Source organism: Lithobates pipiens, unplaced genomic scaffold, assembly GCF_037356315.1.
Source record: "Lithobates pipiens isolate NorthernLeopardFrog02 unplaced genomic scaffold, aLitPip1_a1.2 Scaffold_28, whole genome shotgun sequence".
Taxonomy (NCBI): Eukaryota; Metazoa; Chordata; class Amphibia; order Anura; family Ranidae; genus Lithobates; species Lithobates pipiens.
Genome location: NW_027507789.1, coordinates 12,108,243 through 12,125,981, shown reverse-complemented (window position 1 = coordinate 12,125,981; position 17,739 = coordinate 12,108,243). Strand labels below are relative to the sequence as shown.

General features: G+C 46.0%; 1 protein-coding gene across 1 annotated transcript in view; it reads left to right on the top strand.

Moving 5' to 3' along the window:
- Positions 1-7,644, top strand: part of CDC42EP4 (CDC42 effector protein 4) — a 39,268-nt gene extending 31,624 nt beyond the window's left edge. Inside the window, exon 2 of the mRNA XM_077458685.1 lies at positions 5,423-7,644. Coding sequence (XP_077314811.1) covers positions 5,596-6,495 — 900 coding nt within the window. The 5' untranslated portion in view covers positions 5,423-5,595 and the 3' untranslated portion in view covers positions 6,496-7,644. The remainder of the gene's footprint in view (positions 1-5,422) is intronic.
- The last annotated feature ends 10,095 nt before the right edge of the window (positions 7,645-17,739 follow it).

Below are 17,739 nucleotides of genomic sequence, written 5' to 3'. Positions count from 1 at the left end.
TATATATATATATATATATATATATATATATATATATATATATATATATATATATATATATATATATATATATATATATATACACATCTAAAACCTAATTAAAAAAATTTTTTTATATATATATATATATATATATATATATATATATATAAGGTTTTAGATGGGTATGTTTTTTTTTTTTCTTTTAATACGCCTTATTACCTTGCATGTGTACACAATGTATCAAATCCACCATACGGAAGTGAGAAGATGGGTCGGGTTTGCTTTCTTGTTGGATTATTGGCTGAGCCCGGGTTCATTAAATAAAAAAAAATAAAAAATAAAAAAAAACACATCCATTAGTGCTCGGCCTATATTTAGAGGGCAAGGGTTTCCTTTTCCGAGAGCCCAGCTACAGGGAACGCTTTCTGACGGCGGAGTTTTTAAAATGGACGCGTTTGAGCATCAATAATGACAGCCGTCAAATTGCGCTCACCGAGTGCAAAGCCAAAAGGACGGAGGTAACCGGGCAGAAAAGACGGATCTGACAATCTGCTGGTGGAATTATCTCAAAGTCGCTGGATGTGAAGTACACAAGTCTTCTACATGTACAATAAATGGGGAGGCATTTACAGAGCTACTCTAAGCAAAACGTCTAAAAACGGGTGAAACCCTCCTAGAGGAACCGTTCTGCCTGCCGAATAAACATTTTTTTTTTTGTGCCACCCATACCTGCAATGCTGTGTGTGTATAATTATATATATATATATATATATATATATATATATGAGAGAGAGAGAGCTCTCTATCTGTGCATGGCGGTCTGTTGTTGCACTTCTCTTGTGGCGGCGGTAACATGAGTCTCCCGTGGAAGTGGGCTATGGTAGCGAAACAGTATTTTTAAAAGGCAGGACTATGCTAACATGGCAGTCCCTTGAGGGAGCAGACCATGGTAACAAAGCAAAATGTTGCAATTTGAATGGGAGTGACTTTATAATTATCAATCAGCTGCTGCACCTGCAGGGCTCTAATAAGGGAAGTGTCAGGGTCCGCATCCCTTTAGGCTAGGTTCACATCTATGCAGTTTAAGTTTCCTTCCTCTTTTTAATATAAAATGTCTGATTTGAATTACTAGGCGATCAAAGGAGTACAGCTCTGCGGTATTGTATGAAACGTGGGTGTGTGCTCTTGTAAAAAAAAAAAAAAAAAAAAAAACATGGTGTGAGAAAGCAGCTAGAAAACGGGGCTTACAGGGCAATTAACACACAGACAGTTTAGTGAGCTTCTAGCACACAAGGCTGGATTCAAACAGATTTCTGCTTAAAGAAGGAAAGTTAGCGGCGCGCGACTCCTTCCCCCTATTTACAAAGGAGTAGTGGAGTACCTGGGATATCAGTCCTTGTACCCACCATAATGCACTTTAATGACTGTGTCCCGACTGGGGGGGACTAACACACACACACACACACACCATCACTCAGCATACTCATTTTTAAAAATTAAACTCTGGAAGGGATTCTGAGAACTTCACAAGTATATAATGTACTTTAGGAGCACTGTATACTGGTCGGGCGTATGTCATATAAAGTCTAGCCTAGAGCGCGCAGTAGTCAGGAGTGTGAAATATACATAGAGTGCAGGGGTAGGGAATGGGTATTGCACAGAGAATGCAGGGGTCAGAAGTATGTAACAGCGTGCAGGGGTCAGGAATATAAAAAAAAACAGAATCCAGAGGATGTGGTAGGGCAGGCATGTCCAAAGTCCGGTCCGCGGGCCAATTGCGGCCCGTGTTCCTGCTTAATACGGCCTCACTGGCAATTTGAGATAAATATTATATATATATATATTCTCTTTTACGGCCCCCAACGAATCCCCGAGCACCGATTCGTTGGGGGGGGGGGGGGCACAAAAGATATATACCGTATTTATCAGCAAATAATACGCTCTTTTTCACCCCGAAAATCGGGTTAAATCGCATGTGCGTGTTATACGCCGATCGTTCAATTCTGGCTGCCAGGGAGGGGGCGGGACAAGTGCCGGACAGATTACATACAGGAGAATATCTTGTTTACTTGGCGGCGTCTGTAATAGGAAGTCCCGTCTCCTGGGCTGGCATTGGACGACTGCTCTGTCTATCATAATAGGCGGGACTTTGTATTAAAGAGGCACTGAGTAAACAGGAGATTCTCCTTTATGTAAAGCCGTCGGCGTGGATCAATCTGCACTGATGGCAATGTCGAGGCCGCAGTCTCGGGCAATGTCGAGGCCGCAGTCTCGGGCAATGGTAAAGCTGCAGATGGGCACCGATTAGGCTCTGACCCTTATTTTGCTTGTTTTTTTTTTATTTAAAATTGTATTTTTTTCCCTGAAACTTGCCTCTTAAAGTGAAGGTGCGTGTCATACGCCGATAAATGTGGTATATCCAAAACACTCACAAGCTCATCCTTAGACCCCTCACCACACACAGCCACAAAGGCAAGAGAATTCTTGTTCGGCAGTGCATTAGTTAATTTGCATTTATCTAGTCCTCTTTTAAAAAAAAAAAAAAAAAAGTTTGGACACCCCTGTGGTAGGTTAACACAGAGCGGTGCATCACACTCCTGTCCCCTGCACTCAGAGCGCAGGGATGCGTAACACACAGAATGCAGTGGCCTGGAGTGGGTAACACAGGGTGCAGGACTTATGCTGCGTACACACCACTGGACTTTCTGGCAGAATAGGTCAGACGGAATCATTCTGTTGGATTGTCCAAAAGACCGTCGGACCTTTTCTGCCGGTCGTGTGTACGTGGCATTAGGAGCATGTAAAGCAGAGACTGCAGGGCTCAGGAATACATAGCACAAAGAATGCAGAGGCCAGGAGTCGGTAACACAGAGTGCAGGGGTTAGGAAATGCATAACACGCACGCCATTCTAGAGAACACAGCCAAAAATGACCACCTCCTGCCAGAACAACCCCCCCCCCCCCCCCACAAGGTAAAATCTCCCTAGCCCTAAAACCCTTTCCCAGAACACCTCCCCCCCCCCCCCCCCCCAGTACAGACCCACCATGCCAGTGTAACTCCTCCATATAGACCCCCTTTCTACTGAAGTGTTCAATGATTCTGGCAGTCCTGGCTGATAAACCTTTTGTAGATGGCTTCAACCCAGGACCATGCATATGGAGTTAGCTCAAAAAAAAAAAAGCACATTTTATCTAGGCGTTTATGCACAAAGCCACCGATCTGCTGCAAGAACGAGAAGCAAAACACAACTATCGGGGAGGGGGGGGGGGGGTGTGGGGGCGCATTGGAAGTGCAAGTGGTTTCTCTTCCCCGCTTATATTTTCTTTCCCCTTGTGGAGTGGCAAGTCCTCCCGCTTCCCGCTGTTCATCTGTTCAAGAGTTGAGAGAGCCAAGAATCTTCACCATTCCAACATACCTTCATCAGATGCTTGCCCTGCTACGACACCGCATAACACGCCGTGACATAGGGGACAGCCATCTGACACGCTTGGAAATATGTCAGATGCTGAAGATTCTTCAGCTGCCTTAGCACTTGAATAGAGCAAATTAAAAAAAAATAGTCGCTGACTTATCAGAGAGGTAAGTATTACCAACCTTGTATTGCAACAAAGGAAACCCATCGGAGCCAACAGGAAGGCCATAAATTGCTGACCATACCTTCTGAAAGTGCCCCCGGCCTGACCCTTAATGAGTACTTTGAAACACTACCCAGAAGACTATATAGATTGAGACCTCCAAATTTTTGGTCTTCATACTTTTTCTGGGTCAGAGTCTCAGAAAATGTTGAACCAGCTGGTCAGCGTGACAGTCGGGAAGCAGGTCTGCAATGGCAGCCTCCATATTTGTTTTGTGATAGGTGTACTCACCATGGTGTCCTCACAAGTTCAGGAAGTCCTTCTGATGCAACAGTAAATAATGTAGGTATTTTGACCCTTTGCCCATCAATATTCAATGTAGTCAGTGGTCTCCAAACTGTGGCCCCTTTGCTTGCCTTTATTCAGTTGTTGGGGCAGCATTCCTTCCACTGACACCAATGGTGGGGCACTAGTCCTCCCAATAATACCAATGGTGGGGCACTAGTCCTCCCAATAATACCAATGATGGGGAACCAGTCCTCCCAATAATACCAATGATGGGGAACCATTCCTCCCAATAATACCAATGATGGGGAACCATTCCTCCCAATAATACCAATGATGGGGAACCATTCCTCCCAATAATACCAATGATGGGGAACCATTCCTCCCAATAATACCAATGATGGGGAACCATTCCTCCCAATAATACCAATGATGGGGAACCATTCCTCCCAATAATACCAATGATGGGGCACCATTCCTCCCAATAATACCAATGATGGGGCACCATTCCTCCCAATAATACCAGTGATGGGGCACCATTCCTCCCAATAATACCAGTGATGGGGCACCATTCCTCCCAATAATACCAGTGATGGGGCACCATTCCTCCCAATAATACCAATGATGGGGCACCATTCCTCCCAATAATACCAATGATGGGGCACCATTCCTCCCAATAATACCAATGATGGGGCACCATTCCTCCCAATAATACCAATGATGGGGCACCATTCCTCCCAATAATACCAATGATGGGGCGCCATTCCTCCCAATAATACCAATGATGGGGCGCCATTCCTCCCAATAATACCAATGATGGGGCACCATTCCTCCCAATAATACCAATGATGGGGCACCATTCCTCCCAATAATACCAATGATGGGGCGCCATTCCTCCCAATAATACCAATGAGGGGGCGCCATTCCTCCCAATAATACCAATGATGGGGCGCCATTCCTCCCAATAATACCAATGATGGGGCGCCATTCCTCCCAATAATACCAATGATGGGGCGCCATTCCTCCCAATAATACCAATGATGGGGCGCCATTCCTCCCAATAATACCAATGAGGGGGCGCCATTCCTCCCAATAATACCAATGATGGGGCACCATTCCTCCCAATAATACCAATGATGGGGCGCCATTCCTCCCAATAATACCAATGAGGGGGCGCCATTCCTCCCAATAATACCAATGAGGGGGCGCCATTCCTCCCAATAATACCAATGAGGGGGCGCCATTCCTCCCAATAATACCAATGAGGGGGCGCCATTCCTCCCAATAATACCAATGAGGGGCGCCATTCCTCCCAATAATACCAATGAGGGGGCGCCATTCCTCCCAATAATACCAATGAGGGGGCACCATTCCTCCTCCTCCTACTGACCACTAAGCCTGAGGCCATGTTTATTGTCACTAAGGCTGGGCCCCGGACATTCTCTACCCTCACGGGCACAATTTGGCCCCCCCTAAAGTCTGAAGGATAGTAAACTGGCCCTTGGTTTTGAAAGTTTGAAGATGCATGTACTAAGTTATGCTTTAGAACTTGACATTCTTTCTTTTGTTTGTTTTCCAGGTTTTAATGGATAGCTGAGATTAGCAGTGGACTTGTCTCAACAATATTCGGGTATTGGCTTCCTTGGACTTCTACAGAGGGTTCGCCTGAGAAAATCCAAGATTAAACATTATAAACATCGACTGGGATTACTGAACTAGTAAAAACAGGGATTTATTGCGTAGACTGCCAAGATGCCGATTCTAAAGCCACTGGTAGCCAACTCCAATGCATCCAAAAGGCGCTCCCGGGCTGACCTCACAGCAGAAATGATAAGCGCCCCCTTAGGGGATTTCCGGCACACCATGCACATAGGCAGGGCTGGAGATGCCTTCGGAGACACGTCTTTCCTCAGCAAAACAGACGATCAGCAAGAACCAGAAGAATCTACTTCCAAGCCGGGGCTATTGTCCCGCACCTTTCGCAGCAGCAAGCGCTCCCTTTCAGTGACGAGAGGCGACCGCAGGGACATGCTAGGGTCTCTCAGGGACTCTGCCTTGTTTGTGAAGAACGCAGTTTCTTTGCCTCAGCTGACCGAAAAAGAAGCAGAAAAAAACGCAAACAAAAAGTTGCCAAAAAGTTTGTCTTCCAGCCCAGTAAAGAAGGTTCCCGAAGAGCCACAACACATGAACGGGGCATCTGCTCGTAGCCCGGCACCCTTTCCCGACCCCTATTTAGCAGAGAAAGAGTTCGGAGATCTAACAGACTTGCCAGAGACAGCTCCCAAAAGCACCTACGGCATGAAACATGCCGAGTCCATCATGTCGTTTCATATCGACTTGGGCCCATCCATGTTGGGTGATATATTGAGCATCATGGACAAGGATCAGTGGGAGCAGGAGCTTGACATAGGTCTCGACAAACCGGATGGAAATGGTGCCAACAACAAACATTCTATGCCTTCTAAGCCAACAGGTCCCTCAACAAAATCCGAACATGGAAGCCTTCCTACATCCAGCAGAAACAACAAAATTCAGCCAACCAAAGAATACCATTCGGTTTCCAGAGGTTCCTCAGGAATCCCTGAGGAGAAACCAAAAAAGGGAAGAGACTTCTCCTTTATGGACGAGGAAGAGGATGAGATAAGGGTGTAGGAACTAGTGATTTTAGTTTTAACGCAGTTGACAAGCTAACCAAGAGCAGGTCAGACTGGCTTATTCCCGCTTTGATTTGCGCTCAGGACATTGGGATTCTTCCAGGAATTGTCCCCCATTATCTGGGAGGTCTACAGAAGCTCTTTTGGAGTTCTGTAGGCATCGTACAAATCGATAGCAATAACACCCAACGTTTTCAAAAAGGTAGAGCGCCTACTTCGAAGGCTAAAAAGACGCCAAGGTTTGACCAATGTGGCTCACTAACCAGAGGCACCCAAACACGAAGGGAAACTTTCCTGAAACACTACGAAGAGTCAGAAGGAAAACAGCTACATGCAAATAGGAAAAATGCTACAAAAAGAATCCAAAAATGAAAACTATGGAAATGTATCATCACTACAGCTTCTTTGTTTACCGAAAATATACTTCTGTGGCTGCCTATTTTTTATTTTTTATCCAAAAAACTTCCAGTTTTTGCCATTTCTACCCATGTTTTTGTATGTTCCACCTTTCTTCGAACCCCCCAACCTCCTTTTTGAAAATTGCTATAGAAGCCTTTTATGATGTCAGGTTTAAAACCGGAGCTCGTGTTCAGCTGTTGTGCCTGTAAAGTATATTTTTGGAACTTTCATTTTCAAATAAAACGGGGGGGTTTCAGTGACTGGAAGTCACATTGACGTGATGAGACTCCCATCCATGTCCATGTTTACGTGTGACACGCATGTATATAGACAATCAGTTTTACTATAGAGGGGGCTCTGACAAAACAAAAAAAGGATCAAAAAAGTGAAAATTTTAAAGTTTTTTTACCACCAAATGCAGCCGCGTGGCAACTGATGGGAACGTCACAAGAACGCCGACGTTCGGGGAAATGAATAGGGCCATGTTTGTGAACGTTCTACAACACTAGTCACATGTTCCGTGTGCGGTCACCCCCTAGAACTCTTTGCTATTTATTAACCTTTGCCAGTGAAGTGTACCATACCAACTCCTTTAGCAGAGATGACATTTTTCCTGTGGGAATGATACTAATCTTTAGAGGAACTTATCCCTAAAAAGAAAAAAAAAAAACTTCTTGTGTACAAGGAGGTTATTTTTTTTTTTGTATTATTTATGGTGCTTGGAGTAAAATAAAAGTGACACTATGCATTCTGTCCCCTTTCTGTGCACCACACCGAATATATCTGAGCAGATCTAAACCCCATCATCTGAAGCTTTCACCTAGTGATCTTGTCATACTGGTCCGGCACTTCCTGTCACGGGGTGACAACTATCTCCCATTTGTGCTCCTGTGTGTAAACAGTATAGTGCTGCTCCAGGCTGGCCTGTTGTCACAATCCCGTACACAAAAAGGCACTGTGGGGAATGAGAATAAAGTCAACGCGTTTCATGCTGTATCAGCTCTTAATCAGGACTCCATAGGAGTTGAATTTGTTCTCATTCTCCACGGTGCCTTGTTGCTGGGTATTCGTTGCAATTGAAACCAAGTCAATGCATTTCGTGCTATATATCAGTACTTAGTCGTGACTCCATAGGAATTAGGATTAGGCACTGAAACACGTTGAATTTGTTCTCATGCCAACAAAATACAGCAACAAGACATAGTGGGGAGTAAGACCAAAGTCAACTCCTATGGAGTCATGGTTAAGCGCTGATACAGCGTCAAATGGGTTGACTTTGTTCTTATTCCAACAAGGCATTGTGGTGAATGAAAACAAAGTCAACGCTTTTCACACTGTATCAACATGTTTTGTGCTGTATCAGCACTTAATCAGGGCACCATAAGAGTTAAAATAGTTTTCGTTCTCCACGGTGCCTTGTTGCTGTTTTTTTGTTGGAACGTCAATGCATTTTGTGCTGTGTCAGTGCTTAGTCGTGACTCCATAGGAATTATGATTAAGCACCGATACGGCACGAAAACATGTTGACTTTGCTCTCATTCCAACAAAATACAGCAACAAGACACTGTGGGGAATAAAAGCAAAGTCAACTCCTATGGAGTTATGGTTAAGCGCTGATACAGCGTAAAATGGGTTGACTTCGTTTTTATTCCAACAAGGCACTGTGGGGAAAGAGAACAAAGTCAACGCATTTCTTGCTGTATCAGTACTTAATCAGGACTCCATACGAGTTGACTTTGTTTCGTTCCCCACAGTGCTTCGTTTCGTTGGAATGGGAACAATATAAAACGCTTTTCATGCTGTATCAGCACTTAAAGTGGAAGTAAACCCATCGCTTTTAAACAGTTAAAAAAAAAAAAAAGGCATGCCGGGAATGCTAACTGCACATTGGCTGTGCTCTCAGCCAAACTATCAAACCATCCAATGGCTGGTGTCATAACGAATCACATGTGTAGCACCATAGCAGTTGAAGTTTAAACAGAGGCAAAGATGGCAGCTTCCTTGGCTGAAAACTATAGGGGAGTTTACTTCCACTTTAATCAGGACTCCTTAGGAGTTGACTTTGTTCTCATTCTCCACAATGCCTTGTTGCTGCGTTTTGCTGGAATGGGAACAATGTCAAAGCATTTCTTGCTGTATCAGTGCTTAATCAGGACTCCATAGGAATTGTGATTAAGCGTTGACTCAGCATGAAACGCTCCGACTTCCTTTTTATTCCAACAAAATACGGCAACGAGACGCTGTGGGGAAGTCAACTCCTATGGAGTCATGGTTAAGCGCTGATACAGCGTCAAATGGGTTGACTTTGTTCTTATTCCATCAAGGCATTGTGGTGAATGAAAACAAAGTCAACGCTTTTCATGCTGCATCAACATGTTTCGTGCTGTATCAACGCTTAATCAGGGCTCCATAGGAGTTAACTTTGTTTTCATTCTCCACAGTGCCTTGTTGCTGCATTTTGTTGGAATGAGAACAACGTCAGTGCATTTTTGTGCTGTGTCAGTGTTTAGTCGTGACTCCATAGGAATTATGATTAAGCACTGATACAGCACGAAACATGTTGACTTTGTTCTTCCAACAAAATACAGCAACAAGACATTGTGGGGAATAAGACCAAAAAGTCAACTCCTATGGAGTTATGGTTAAGCGCCGACACCACATGAAACGGGTTGACTATTTCCTCAGCACAACCTCATCTTTAATATTTCACCTAAATATTGTGACCTAAAATGTATTCTTTTTACTGAAAATTGGCACTTGATAAAATGTGCAAATTAAAAAATTGCAACAACCACTATTTTATTCTCTAGGCTGTTTGCTTTTTTAAACGTAGGCAACAAATTGGGAAACATTCTTCTTCTAATTTGATTGCTACACAAGTCATCTTGTAATTAGAATGATCTTTCCTTTTCATTTTGCTGCCGCTGTCATTTTCTGTAAAATGCAGTATGGCCACCTGGAGGCGCTCCGTACACAGATGGTATACAGAACACCCACCAGAAATGTAATTTGATCCTTGTGTGATTGGCTCACAGATGTTCCCAGAAGTCTGCACTAAGGTACAAGTCAGATATTGGGCATCCCCTGCAACATAAATCTCATTTTGGCGAGATATCAGGATAAGCCAGTGTCTTTCTGTTGGGGGATCAAGCAGCGAGTGACATTGGAATGACATTTAGTTTGTTGAAGCAACGTGTAATATAAGTGGCATTAATTTTTTGGAATTTTTTTTGTTCAACTTTTTTTGCATTTCAGTGCTGCAAGTCTCTTCCAGCCCTTTTCCAGTCACTTCCTCTATCCTTGAATGCACGCCAGCATTGGTTGCACATCCTTGCTCTAGATCAGCTTCCTGATGACAGTGGTGGACCATGCCTACACAAGTTCAACGCGTTTCACGTTGCATCAACACTAAATCGTGACTCCTATGGAGTCACATGAAACATGTTGATTCAGAGCGAAACCTGTTGATTTAGTCCTCATTCCCCCACAGTGCCTTCCTGATGGGGACAATGGAGGACCATGCTTGTATTGCCTATCAGAGGAGCATGTGACAACATAGGAGCACAATGAAAGCACCAAAATCTGGGCCGCTGCATTCCAAATGAAAACCATATTTAATGATAACATACAAAGCATGAAAATACAGCAGCAAGGCGCTGTAGGGAACGGGAGTCACATGGGGTTGTGATTAAACACGTTGACTTTGTTTTTATTCCAACAAAATACAGAAAGAAGGCACCGTGGGGAATGAGAACAAAGTAAACACATTTCGCTCTGTATCAGCACTTAATCAGGAGTTCTATGGAGTCATGATTAAAGTGGTTGTAAAGGCTGAAGGTGCATTCTATGCATGAAGGTAAAACACCTTCTGTGTGCAGCAGCCCCTCCCCCCCCCCAATGCTTACCTGAGCCCCCTCTCTGTCCAGAGAGGTCCACCAGAGCCTTGCCTCTCCGGGGACTCGCACTCATGATTGGCCATTGGCTCCCGCTGCTGTCAGTCACAGCCAGTGTGCCAATCAGGAGATGGAGGGGGCAGGGCCGAGCCACTGCTCTGTGTGTGTGAATGGACACAGAGGCATGCCTGCATTGGTGCCCCCACAGCAAGCTGCTTGCTGTGGGGGAACCCAGCAGGAGCCACCAGGAACGCTGGTGTGGGACCGAAGAGGAGAATCTGGACTGCTGTGTGCAAAATCATTACACAGAGCAGGTAAGGGCCGGTTCACACAGCGAGGCGATGCGAGGCGACACGACTCGCCTCGCTCCCGCAAGTCGCCCCCGTTCTGTACAATGGAACCGTTCTGAGAGGAGCGACTCGAGTCGCTCCGACTCAGAAAAAAGGTTCCTGTACTACTTCTGGGCGACTTCGGGGGCGACTTGCATTGACTTCTATACAGAAGTCCTCTGCAAGTCGCCGCTGAGGTCCCCGCAGGTCGCGGCGAGGCAAGTCGGAGACGCCTCGCCGCTCCTCGCTGTGTGAACCGGCCCCAAGTATAACATAAAAAAAAAAAAGATCACTTTAATCACTGATACAGCACAAAACATGTTGGATTTGTTCTTATTCCCAAAATTGCCTTGTTGCTGTATGCTGATGATATGAGAACAAAGTCAACGCATTTCACTCTGTATCATTGCTTAACCACTTCCCGACCAGCGCACGACGATGTACGTCGACAGAATGGCACGGGCAGGCAAATGGGCGTACATATACGTCCCTTTAAATTTGCCGCCCTGCCATCGGGAGCACGCCGCTGGGGGCGCACTCCCGTGCTGGTCGGGACCTCCGTGAGTCCGGTCGCGGGACCCGCGGACTCGATCGCCGCGGGCATACCCGCGATCGTCTCACGGAGCGGCCAAATGAAGAAATGCCGTTGTAAACAGCATTTCTCCATTCTGCCTAGCAACTAGTGACGCTCATCCATGTGATTGGAGCAGAGATCAGTGTTCACTAAATGAAAGCCCAACCCCCCCACAGTTAGTAACACACCCCTAGGAACACTTAACCCCTACACTGCCACCCACTGGTTAACCCCTTCACTGCCAGTGTCATTTACACAGGAATCACTGCATTTATATAGCAGTGATTACTGTATAAATGACAATGGTCCCAAAAATGTCCGATGGGTCCCCCACAATGTCGCAGTCACAATAAAAATCTCTGATCGCCGCCATTACTAGTAAAAAAAAAAAATAATAAAAAATTATTAATAAAAATGCTATAAAACTATCCCCTATTTTGTAAACGCTATAACTTTTGCGCAAACCAATCAATAATCGCTTATTGCGATTTTTTTTTACCAAAAATATGTAGAAGAATACGTATCGGCCTAAACTGAGGGAAAAAAATTTTTTTATATATATTTTTGGGGGATATTTATTATAACAAAAAGTAAAAAATAATGCGTTTTTTCAAAATTGTCGCTCTATTTTTGTTTATAGCGCAAAAAATAAAAACCGCAGGGGTGATCAAATACCACCAAAAGAAAGCTCTATTTGTGGGAAAAAAAGGACGTCAATTTTGTTTGGGAGCCACGTCGCACGACCGCGCAATTGTCAGTTAAAGCGACGCAGTGCCGAATGGCAAAAAGTGGTCTGGTCTTTGACCAGCAAAATGGTCCGCGGCTGAAAGTGGTTAAAGTGGTTGTAAGCCCACAATAAAAAATAAACCCTACAAGACAAAGGCATAATGAGCTAGTATGCATAGCATACTAGCGCATTATGAAATACTCACCTTAGATCGAAGCCCCCATTGGGGGTCTCCGTACACCGCTCCAGCGGCATCGCTCCCACCATTACTTCCGGGTATCACGGGCTCCGGCGCTGTGACTGGCCGCAGCCATGATGACCTCACTCTCTGTGCATGTGCGTGGGAGCCACCGGTAACGGCACACTAGCTGAAGCAATGGCAAGTACGTGCCATTGCTTCAGTGCCGATGACGTCAGCACATGCTGATACAGGGGATATCTTCTAAACCGTGCAGGTTTAGAAGATATCCGGGGTAGCTACAGGTAAGCATTATTATAGGTTTACCTGTAGTCAAAAGTGATTGTAAATTGTTTACAATCACTTTAATAATGATTTCATAGGAGTTATTAAATGCTGATACAGCCTGAAACGCGTTGACTTTGTTCTCATTCATCTTCACAGGACATGGGGGAACAAACAGCTAGGGGGAGGGGGCTGATGGGGACATTGAAGTAAGGGGGAAGGCTCTGATGGGGGGACACTGATATAAAGGGGAAAGGGGCTGATGGGGACATTGATGAAAGAGGGGTGGCATTGATGTAAGAGAGAGGGAACTCTGATGGGGGGGATCAAAAAATGGGGGGGGGGGGAATCTGATGGGGACCATGTTGTAAGGAAGTGGGGGGGGGCAATGATGGGGACATTGATGCAAAAGGGGTGACTGATAGGGACTTTGATGTGGGGGGCATTGATTTAAAAGGGGAGTCTCTGATGGAGACATTGATGTAACGGGGAGGGGGCTGAGGAGAACATGGATTGAAAAGGAGTGGTGGGGGGGGGGGGGGGACTCTGATGGGGACATTGATGTAAGGATGAGGGGGAACCCTAATGGTGAGATTTATCAAAGGGGAAGAGGGGGACGACGACTTTGATGGCGACAGGGATATAAGGTGGGGGAGAGGTCTCTGATGGGGATGTTGTAAAGAAGTGGGGGGGGGGGGGGGGGGGGGACTATGATGGGGACATTGATGTAACGGAGAGTGGGCTGAGGGGGACGTTGATGGAAAAGGAGTGGCTGATAGGGACTTTGATGTGGGGGGGACTCTGATGGTGACATTGATCAAAAGGGAAGTGGGGGGGACTTTGATAGTGACACTGTTGTAAGGAAGTGGGGGGGAGACTCTGATGGGGACATTGATGCAAGGATGAGGGGGAACTCTGATGGTGGCATTTATCAAAGGGGAAGGGAGGGACAACGACTCTAATGGGGACAGGGATGTAAGGTGGGGGAGAGGACCATGTTGTAAAGAAGTTGGGGGGCGGGCAGGGACTATGATGGGGACATTGATGTAACGAGGAGGGGGCTGAGGGGGACATTGATGGAAAAGGAGTGGCTGATAGGGACTTTGATGGTGCGGGGGGCTCTGATGGTGACATTGAACAGGGGGGGGGGGGAGGGATCTGATGGGGACACTGTTGTAAGGATGTGGGGAGACTTTGATGGTGACATTTATCAAGGGGGAGGGGGAACTCTGATGGTGACATTTATCAAGGGGGAGGGACAACTACTCTGATGGGGACAGTGATGTAAGGTGGGGAAGAGGACTTTAATAGGGACCATGTTGTAAAGAAGTGGGGGGGGGGGGCTATGATGGGGACATTGATGTAAGAGGGATGGCTGATAGGTACTTTGTCGTGGGGAGCCATTGATGTAAGGGGTGGGAAAACTCTGATGGTGACATTGATCAAAAAGGGGGGGGGAATCTGATGGGGATAGATATGTAAGGCAAGGGGAGGACTCTGAGGGGGACTCTGTTGTAAGGAAGTGGGGGGGATGGGGACATTGCTGTAAGAGCGGTGACTGATAGGGACATTGATGTGGTGACATGGGAGATTGATGATGGGGGGACTCTGATGGTGACAGTGATGTGAGAAAGGGGGAGAACTCCCATGGGGACTGGCGACTGCTAGGGACTTTGGTGGGGGGGGGGGGAGAGACATTGATGCAAGGGGGAGCAGGAACTCTAATGGTGACATCAAAAGGGGGGGGGCTGTTAAGGACATTGATGTAAGGGGGGGGGGGGGAACTGTGATGGGGACATTGATCAAAATGCCAACCCCCCCAAACCGTAAACATTGTAGAGTAAAAGCCCAGGAGGAGTATTTATCGACATAATAAAAAAGACGATATTTGGACCCCATGCAATATACGATTACTGAGCACATCAGCTTCTATTTTAGAGCCAACGCGTTTCAGGGACAACATCTCTTTCTTCAGGACTAAAGTACTCGGCAATCTCCACACATGTAAAGGGTTCTATATGAAGAAAGATATTCTGCTTCCCCTCAATGGATATGAAAAAAATAAAAAATAAATCGCCTTCCCGAGGCCACAGATATGAGGGCAGACCCCCGGAGCACGCCCCTTGTCCCCTATAAAGTCGCCAGCCTGGGGGGGGTTCATGTCCCAGGCAGGGAAAGGACCCCTTGGTCTTCCATCGTGACATCTGGCCGAATGTTTGACAATCGATATGTGATTTTTCTTCCTGGAGACGGGGAGTCGCTCATTTGGGGTTAACACAATCTGTCCAGAGGAGAGCACGGTGCCTGTCACATGGCGGCATTAATGTCCCCTCTGCAGCGGCCATACACTAAGGCTTTGTCTGGCAAGCGCATCATGTGACACATAGTGAGGAGGGGGGGAATTAAAGGAACGTGGCCTGTGATCTGAATTAAGATCGTGCAAAAGATCTCAGATAACGAGCAACTCGAGGAAGAGCAGCAAAAATCAATCAGGGCCGGAAAACGAGCAAGTCAGCCGGATTCTAAAAATACCCTCCGCTCCACGGTGGTGGCGGCAACGTGCCAGCAACAGGATCATTACCGGGACCCGTCACCGGCTCCTGGGATTCTGTACCCTACGGGAGTGATGGATCTATTTCATGGGTTTCGTTGCATTGGTCCTCATGCTGCCAACACATGGAGCAATGCAATCCGATTGTACAATCTCCTTTTACGGCTCGTTTACAAGTGCAACAGGGATTATCACACCTCTGAAAAGCATTCCACACTGGGATCGCTTGTCAGAGGTTTTTTTTTTTTTTTTTTTTTATTTTTTTTTACAGGTGTCAAAATGTTGCGTATTCACCACCCAATTTTACCCTCCAAATGCCACACAACCACTCCGCAAATATATGCATTGCAGGGTGGCCCCCACTTACCGTTCAGCAGGTATTACAACCCACCAAATGAGACCCATTCAAGTAAATAGAGCAGCCCACGTCGTTTTATTTTTGCCCCCCCATTTTGTCACAGGGTTCTCCTTAAAATCCATACCGCCAATGTGTGCATTGCATGCAATCGCATCGCTGCCCTACTTACTCGAATGGGTCTCGTCCAGTGTGGTGTAATACCTGCTAAAATGTGGCCCATTCAAGTAAGTGGGGCCTTTGGGTCGGTTATGTACTGGGGGGGTGGGGGCACAAAGTTTTTTATTTTTTATTCAGCTGTCAGCGGGGAAGCCCACTGACAGCTTATGGCTCATCTGTTGTCAAGGACTCCACGGCCGGCTTCCCGGCCCCGCTCCTGAACAACCAGCTTTTACTGCACCCAATCAGTGAGCAGAATGCACTGTGCAGGCTGGCTGTGTCGGTTTCATGCTGGGACACATTATTGTCCCAGAAAGAAGGCGCCCAGGACAGACCTGCAAAATGCGGGACTGTCCTGGACAATCCGGGACACGTGGTTGCCCCAAGGCAGCGATGGCGAACCTTGGCACCCCAGATGTTTTTGGAACTACATTTCCCATGATGCTCATCCACTCTGCAGTGTAGCTGAGCATCATGGGAAATGTAGTTCCAAAACATCTGGGGTGCCAAGGTTCTCCATCACTGCCCTAAGGGGTGGGCACTGACGAGGTCTGTACGAGATCTGAGCAAGGACTGGTCTGCAGCCTCTATTTTGTCTCACTGAGATCTCACAAAATCTTGCAAGACAAAATCTCCCTCTAGAAGGCACTGGTGATGTAGCCTTCCCAGGAGGCGGCTGTGAGGTCCTGGCTACATCACCAGTACTTACTGAGAACCTGGAAAAATGTAAGTTATCAATCTCTTCAATTGTAAAAATGACTTAAAGAGCAACTGCAGTCTGCTCACATAATAAAAACTGTTGTAATAAAAACATCTGTGCCATTCTGGAGCTTCCCTCCAACCACTTTGCACATTATTTTATATATACTGTGATTCTGTACTTGCCAAATATGCTGCAGAAATCTCCCTCCGCTGAGTCTGGCTGCCACCATTTTAACTGTGGGCAGCTGAAGCTGCTGCCTGTTCACTTCCTGGATTTACACAGAAGCACAGCTCCAGCTCTACAGCTCTCATTGGCCCTCTTATGACTCATCCCTTCTTGGCAAACTCACACGAGAGTGAGAGCGAGCTGTGCATGATGACATAAGCCTAGGCTAACAACCAGACAAGAAACAGGAAGTGGGCTGTATAAGGGATTTACTGGCAGAAAAAAAAAATGTTTTACTATCCAAAGTTAAAACAACAACAAGAGCAGAAGATTTAATAGATGGAAAGATGAAAAAATGACTGAAGTTCCGCTTTAATTTTTAGAGGTGTGGGTGCAAAGCTGCCGGCACTATACAAGAAGAATACTTCCAGGTGTGGATATTTTATACATAGTTACAGTACACGGGGTGCAAGCTGCAACATTGTAACTATGTATATCCCAAACCTGTAGGAGTCCTTTAAAAGCGGAGAAATCACTGTAGTAGATAGCACTACTACACCGCTACTACAGTAATCTGCACTAGCTTCCGGGTCCTCAGTTTAGTGGCTGCCCTGTCCTGATTGGACGAGGTGGAGAGTGTGACATCACTGCCCTGTCCTGATTGGACAAGGTGGAGAGTGTGACATCACTGCCCTGTGAACACAGGAGGTCGGCTGCTGGCGCCATCTACAGACCACTTTCCATTTTCGAATGAATACAAAGCATTCTCTGATTGGATGAGGTAGACGTCACTGCTCCGCTTCCTCACCTTATCCAATCAGAGAACACTTTGTAGTCATTGAGAACATTACACAAGACATGAAACAATAATGTGAAGTTTACATAAAAGGAACGGACTCTCTGGATGTCATCCATGATACAGAA